This window comes from Cyclopterus lumpus, chromosome 6 (assembly GCF_009769545.1).
Source record: "Cyclopterus lumpus isolate fCycLum1 chromosome 6, fCycLum1.pri, whole genome shotgun sequence".
NCBI lineage: Eukaryota > Metazoa > Chordata > Actinopteri > Perciformes > Cyclopteridae > Cyclopterus > Cyclopterus lumpus.
In genome coordinates, this window is record NC_046971.1 from 22906948 (window position 1) to 22914610 (window position 7663).

General features: G+C 44.4%; 1 protein-coding gene across 1 annotated transcript; it reads right to left on the reverse strand.

Annotated features, from left to right (window-relative positions):
• Nucleotides 1–799: 799 nt before the first annotated feature.
• On the reverse strand, nt 800–7153 carry map1lc3b (microtubule-associated protein 1 light chain 3 beta). Its single transcript, XM_034534972.1, has 4 exons — nt 6905–7153; nt 3748–3803; nt 2335–2441; nt 800–2044 (listed from the first exon to the last, which is right to left on the reverse strand). Exons 1-4 carry the CDS (start codon nt 6942–6944, stop codon nt 1867–1869), a joined length of 381 nt encoding a protein of 126 aa, XP_034390863.1. The 5' UTR covers nt 6945–7153; the 3' UTR covers nt 800–1866.
• Nucleotides 7154–7663: the final 510 nt, after the last annotated feature.

Genomic DNA, 7663 nt, shown 5'->3' on the forward strand with positions numbered 1-7663 from the left:
ATCATATCTGTAAACTGCATTGGACACCATGTGATAAGGCATTATGATGCCAGACTACTAAAAAAATATTGGACAAAATATTGGACAATGAGCATGAAGATAATTGCGTTTCGCGGTAGAAAAACACAGGCACCCCACAGATGATCTTTTTTGTTCTAATTTTATTGTTTACAAAATACAAACATAAATACATAAGAAGAGGCTGTGAGATATTGCTGTGCATATACACACACACACAATATATATATATATATATATATATATATATATATATATATATATATATATATGTATGTGTGTGTGTGAGAAACAGAGGAGCAGGCAGAAAAGAGCACGGAAACAAACGCTCCGCCCCTCTGTAACAAACTCGAGCCTGCATCACATACTGTATGTAGACAGCAAAGAGTATGGACATGTTGTACAGTGAAATAAAAATCACATCAAATAAAAAGAACCAAAATGATAAAATACCGTGGTATATAAAAGCATCTCAACCTCAGTGAAGAAGATGGTGACGGTGAGGAAGAAAAGGAGGACGAGGGGAAGTTCAGGATGTTCTATTCATTTGTGGTTGTTGTTTTAGCCCTTAAAAACCCACTGGGCAGGTGTACGTTCCCCAGAGTGAAAGTGCTTGTTGAATTTCAGCGGACTGAAACTGAACAACAGTGACGGCTCTGGGAGATCAACCCTGTGGCTCAAAGGGTAGAACATCAACCTGCCTCGGCATCACCATTTAGTCTGAGCGTCCTCCGCTCCTTGGTCTCCTTCATAAATACTGGTGATGAAGGACGTTTTATAAAAAAAAAAAAAATTAAACTCCAACTATTAGCATTTACAGAAACACCTCTTTATCCTCTTTATCATCATCATCATCATCATCCTCCTTTCACACATGAAATCAGACCCTGCTCCTGTCGTGTGTCCCACAGTCAACTTGGTTACACTGTCGTTGGAACGCCCTTTATATTCAAAGCTGTAAAGTCAATAATATCTGTACACCAAGGCATTTCTTTTTTTTTCTTTTTTGCAAACTACAATCATCCGTTTCCAGAGCAAAAGCAAAAGCAATTCCCCCCCCACCCCCCCAAACATAGTTTTGTTACAGGGAAGATGCTTCAGGATACAAGGCGGGGGAGGGATAAAAACACCAAAGAAGGACCATTGAGAGAATGGGAGGAGACACATTGATTAACAGGGATCTTCTCTACTTTGTTTAGCATGTATCTCTGGCAAAAGTACTCGCATCCGAATTACAAGTCTCAAAGCGTCACCTTCTCACTGCAATAAAAATGCTCCCCTAAAAACACGCGAACCCAGAAACCCTCACCGCTCTCCAAAGAAACCCTTAAGATTAAGGTTGGCTTTGTTCATTGGCTAATGTATATATCGTCAAGTGGTGGAGACTCGCCACTTTAATGCAATATTACTACCTGAAATGTATATATATATATATAAACATTAACGTAAATACAGCCGAGGAGACACGGAACCACAACACTGAAAATAACTGCCGTCGACTGGCGGTGTGTTGCCATGACAGCCGGGCATGATCCGCCGGAGAGGACAGCAAAGAAGCAGACACGCACGTGCTAAAAGACTCCATTGGCCCGAGTCCGATTTGGGGATTTCTCTCCTGGAACCTGTTCCCTTTCTGCGATTCGGGGAGTGTGGCGGTGCACGGCGCTCCTAACAGATCACAACCTGAACCAACGCCAGCTGTGAGTTACCGAACGCCGTGTTTAGATTAAGCCGGATGTGTTTTAGTTCTTACAGTCGAGACTAAAAGGTGTGTGGCGAGCGACATGGAGGGGGCTAAAAACTACAATTGTTCTATGGCCTGCCAGGTGGAAGAAGAAGGGAGGCTGTTCACTGGGCGGCCGGGGCGGAGCCAAAGGTCTCCTGGGAGGCGTACACCATGTAGAGGAAGCCATCTTGGTCGCGCTCCCGTTCATAGACCTCAGAGATGGGGGCAGACACCGACACCATGCTGTGGCCGTTGGCCAGCAGGAAGAAAGCCTGGTTGGAGTTCAGCTGGAGGCGCCTCCTGGTGGCGAGACATTGGCACGGCAGAGTCAGGAGGGGAGGAGACGATGGGAGGGGATAGGAAAGGAGACAAAATGAGATTAGGGGAGAGGAAATACGTGGAGGGGAAAAGAGATGAAATGAGAGGGGAGGAAAAGAGAGTAATTAATAGGAAACGATAGGAGACAAGAAGACAGGAGAGAAAAGGAAAGCAGATGTAATGAAAATAAAGAAGGGGACAGGAAAGGAGAGGACAGTAAAAGAAAGGAGGGGGTAAGGAGAGGAAAGGAAAAGAGAGGACTTCAGGTCTACCTGATGATCTTGATGAGTTCACTCATGTTGACGTGGTCGGGCACCAGGAACTTGGTTTTGTCCAGGATGGGAAGCTGCTTTTCTCCTTTGTACCTCTCAATGATCACCTAGAGGACACACACAAACGGTTAACACAGTTTGGAGACCAGAGTCCATAATCAATAGTGAGATGAGATGAGGTCACACATATCAGACGGCATTGTTTAAAAGCCCTCTGGATTGTGTCCATGTTCACTGGGACTGGTTACCGTGAGCAATGCACATGGAATCTTTCATTCAGTGAGACATTTAATGAAGTGAAGAGGCATTTTAATTAAGCCTTAAACCTGCCAGCACACAAAGTACTTCATCTCTGACACGCACAAACTACACTCCTAATTACTCTAACCCACTAAGGCGGCCACCGTCCTCCGATTGACTCAGTTCATACATTTGAAAACAATCTCAATTACTTATCTGAGGCATCTGATATCACAACTGTTTATGCTCCCTTTAAGAGGGTATTATCTACTGGTTGACAGAAAATATTATATCATGGTAGTGATACAATATACATTGTGAATATATTTTCTCGAAATTCATTAAAGGGGAATGACAGTTTTTCTGTCGGATTATTGATCAAATCTACCATACTTTTGCTGGTTCCTCAACCAAACATGAGTCATTTTTACTGAGTCATTTGTTTCAATATCTCTGCTGAATACAATTGTTGATCTGAAATTTGAGCGAGGGTTCATAAACACATTGACCTCTATTTGGCATGAAAGCATTGTTCAGTGAGGCAGGGCCGGATCTGAGAGCTCTAGTCAGTCTTTCAGGCACTTCCCTCTCCCCCCCCCCCCCCCCCCCCACACACACAGGCTCCACTGTGGCCATCTGGATGGAGTGGCATTACAATGACACAGCACATCTGCGCCTCTTTTGTCAACACTTAGCATGACATGGCCGTTTATAACCCCAACAGAGTACACAGGACACACGCGCATGCACACACACACACGATTAGATCAGTGGGGGGTGGGGGGGTGATACTCTATCTCAAGATGATAAAACAAGCAGGTGAAACACAAGGTGAGCGTTTGTTTATTGGGGGTTGCTATGGAGCTCCTGGACACCCGACTCATTAGCAGCGGATGCAGTCACGAGCATTTCTCAATAGAAAATAAACTAATCAACAAGGAAACGATAAAAGAGAGGACTTCAGGTAGGCAGAGGGAGCCCTGTCAGAAATGTGTCTGATCGACACGTGACATTTAAAAAACATGTGGCAACACTTTCCGTCTGCCTCGTGTCCTCTTTCACGCTCGGACATTTCCGCCCTTACAGTGGTTGTTGTTTTTCTTCCTCAAAGTGTTTTTCGTTCCTTCAGTGAATCGGAGTCAGTGTTCAGCCGATCACCGCCAGTGAACTCACCGGTATCTTGTTGGGGTGCTGCTCTCGGATCAGTCGGACATCTTCTACTCTCTGCTCTGTGGGGCAGAAAGACACGACTGATTAATGTAAGCAGGCAGAGAGAATCAGCCAGTCATGACGAAGCAGAAACATGACGAAGACACTCGTCAACAGCGAAGGACAATTACGCCAAAGAAAAAAAGTCATAGTGTAAACAAACTCACAGGCAGGTTTGACCAGAACTTCTGAGGCACACACACATCCACACAGTACTCAAATCATGTGAATTACAATTCGCTATGTGGAGGTGTCGCATATCATCATTCTACTGAGATACAACAACCAATGTGGCAGCTGGAGTTGGTCTCATCTGATTATCATTGTTTTTACGAGACCTACTTTGAAACATATTCTGAAAAAATAATAATCAGAATGTTAGTTTGACATCAAGCGGGGTATAAACATCTGTGGAAAGTGGACTAATGCGCTCTAGTGGAAAACCTAATGAGTTTTCCAAAAAAAAGAAGAAAAAAAAAGTGATTAGCAGACTTCTGGACCAAAACCATCATTTTTTACTCAATTAATCAAATGTGTGTTCACAAATAGACATCTCCACACTGATATGAGACTGTCATTTACATCGTGGATATTTGTATTTATTTACGTATGTATTTATTTATTCATCTAGGGTGCAGCCTAGAACCCCTGATGCAGAGTTATCGTTATATTCACGAAAGGCTGCAAAATGTAAAACCATGTTCAAGTGGAGGAGCCTCAGTTGTAGAAGGGCCCTTTGAACACTTAAGTTTTCCCTCCCCAGTGACAACTCAAAGGATCAGCTGCGGATTGGATGGATTACTTCGTCGTTGACCTATGGCAGAGCAGGCCCCTCCTTCCTCAAGGTTTAGACTCATTCCAAGTGATCTGTAGCTGGGCCAAAATAAATGGCTTACTGCACTTTGTACAACATCCAAGACAACTGGATCTCTCCATCCTGGTCGTCCACGGTCGACTCTGAATGACAATGAAACCTTCGGTAGAAAGGAAACCAAACGCTGCTTTTAGAGCGGCTGTCAGAGTCAGTCGATGAAGTTAGTGGTTTCCACATTTTTGTAATGTTTGGATATCCAATTCAACCGACTGGCAAATGTTTATCTTCCCGAGGCTTCCATTTGGCCCGAGATGAGTTCCCCACCCGGGAACAGGTTGCGTTAGTGCGTCTCTATGGGCGACAAACAGCCTTTGACTCATCGGTTTTCAGCGGGCACAAAACGGGAAGCAGTCTGTGCAAAAAGCCTGTGGGGTTTCCTCACAGTTTCTGTCATGTGTCACAGTTTGGGAATAAGTCAGCAGCTGACTGGCACCAGACTGGAAGATTTCCTGACTCTTACACAGATGTGCAACGTGAACACAGAGAAACATTACAAGTGTGTGTATGTATGTATGTATGTATGTATGTATGTATGTATGTATGTGTGTATGTGTGTATGTATGTATGTGTGTGTGTGTGTATATATATTATACGTCGACTGGCGGTATGTTGCCATGACAGCCGGGCATGATCCGCCGGAGAGGACAGCAAAGAAGCAGACACGCACGTGCTAAAAGACTCCATTGGCCCGAGTCCGATTTGGGGATTTCTCTCCTGGAACCTGTTCCCTCTCTGCGATTCGGGGAGTGTGGCGGTGCACGGCGCTCCTAACAGATCACAACCTGAACCAACGCCAGCTGTGAGTTACCGAACGCCGTGTTTAGATTAAGCCGGATGTGTTTTAGTTCTTACAGTCGAGACTAAAAGGTGTGTGGCGAGCGACATGGAGGGGGCTAAAAACTACAATTGTTCAATGGCCTGCCAGGTGGAAGAAGAAGGGAGGCTGTTCACTGGGCGGCCGGGGCGGAGCCAAAGGTCTCCTGGGAGGCGTACACCATGTAGAGGAAGCCATCTTGGTCGCGCTCCTGTTCATAGACCTCAGAGATGGGGGCAGACACCGACACCATGCTGTATATATATATATATATATATATATATATATATATATATATATATATATATATATATATATATATATATATATATATATATATATATATATATATATATATATATATGTATATGTGTGTGTGTACACAGTCATGTGTATCAGGCCATAACAAACTGTTATCTGCACATGCCACTATGGCTCTCTTTGCTGTCTGGATTGTGCCGGTCCGGTCCAATAGTCTGGCAGGAAGTCGGTCACTTTTAGGCATGCTGGGAATTATTGCTGAGGGTTCAAGATGTGTAACGCTCGGGCAAAGTAAAGCCACTGATATAGTCTCTTATGGACTAAATGACAGAAAAGGCACCACGAAGTATGTGAGAGGATGCACTCAAAGTTACATGTGAAAGAAAGAAAGACTAAACTGAACGGAGCACGCCTCGTCTGTGGCTCTGCGACTAGAGAATCGGTACTGAAACTAAACTCCGCACCGAGGCCGCGGCCTCCCTCCGACCGGAGAGAAACACAAGCCTAACTCCGCACTATCGTTCCATCGCGTCCCCTCTTTCTTTTCTTTTTTTAACCTCCCCCTCTGTGTATCTCCTCCTCCACAAACAGTCCCATCCCCCAATCCTGCAGCTCCCGTCTCTCTCTCTCTGCCCTACGTTTCGACACCACTTTGTTTTTCTCCCGCAGCTCGAATGCAAATAAACACACATGCGCGCGCGCGCACACACACACACACACAGGCCCACACGCACGCATACACACACACACAGGCCCACAGCCTCTCGCGCTAGTTTAATACGGACTATTCTACATCTAAACATCTAAGTTACACCACCGAGAACAACTATCAAGACAACTAGTATTCTCCTCCTCTGTGAGATAAGTTGACCCGAGCTCGCGCCTCCCTTCCGGTGGGCCTTGTTGTCCTACTGTCCGTCTCCCCGGTGCTCACACTAAGTGTGTCAACTGAGCCAGCTCAATGAACGGGACTCGCCAGCGGGATACCGACCCACGGGCCCGTTCTGGCGCTTTACACGAACGACGTAATTCAGTCTCGTGCAGGTCCGAGAGACGGAAATGGGGGCGACAGCTGCGCACGCAGAGCCGTTGCTCCTTTACTGAGGAGGCACACGGAGCTATGGAGTTGTGTGTTGAAGAAAAACAGTGAAACAAGCTGCGACAGCACCTACCGAAGGTCCTTCTTTGTTTGAAGGTTTTTTCTGAAGGCATGTTGAGTCAAAGTCGACCAGTTGGCGGTGGACGGGAGCGGAACTGTCACTACAAAAGCTCCAAACGACTCGTTACACCGTCCGCGGGGACTGCGCTGGTAGCTCGTCGGTAAAAATAGGAAGTGAAGGACACTCGTTTAGCGCTCGGTCGACGCCGCTGCTTCCTCCTGCTGCTGTGTTGTTATCTGACGAGCTCGAGCCAGCAAAACAAACCTGTCAGCTGACCTCTGACGTCATGCGTCTCTCTCTCCCTCTCTCTCTCTCTCTCTCTCGACCGATTCAATTCAGTTCAAGACAATGTGGGTTTATTGGCATGAAAGTATATATATATATTTCATATTTGAATATATTTGAATATTACAATGATTACACCTATATTATTATTATTATTATTAACATTATACAAATGTGTACTTATATTTGAACATTATTAAAATTATTAAGAATATATTCATATTATTATTATAAATATAGTATTAACTCTGTCTCTCTGCTGGTCCAACTCATGAGCTTCATATATGTAACACATAAACCGGTGATTTAAAAAGAGTTATATTGCCAGTAGATAATGCTCATATTAAACATATCCATGTTTTTTTATTGTAGAATATCATTATTTAGTCGTTAACCTAAAATACCATTTGAAACATCTTTTATTGTTTGTTGGAGCTTAAATCCAAGTACTTCATTATAGTCACCATCATGTCATATATTTGTTTT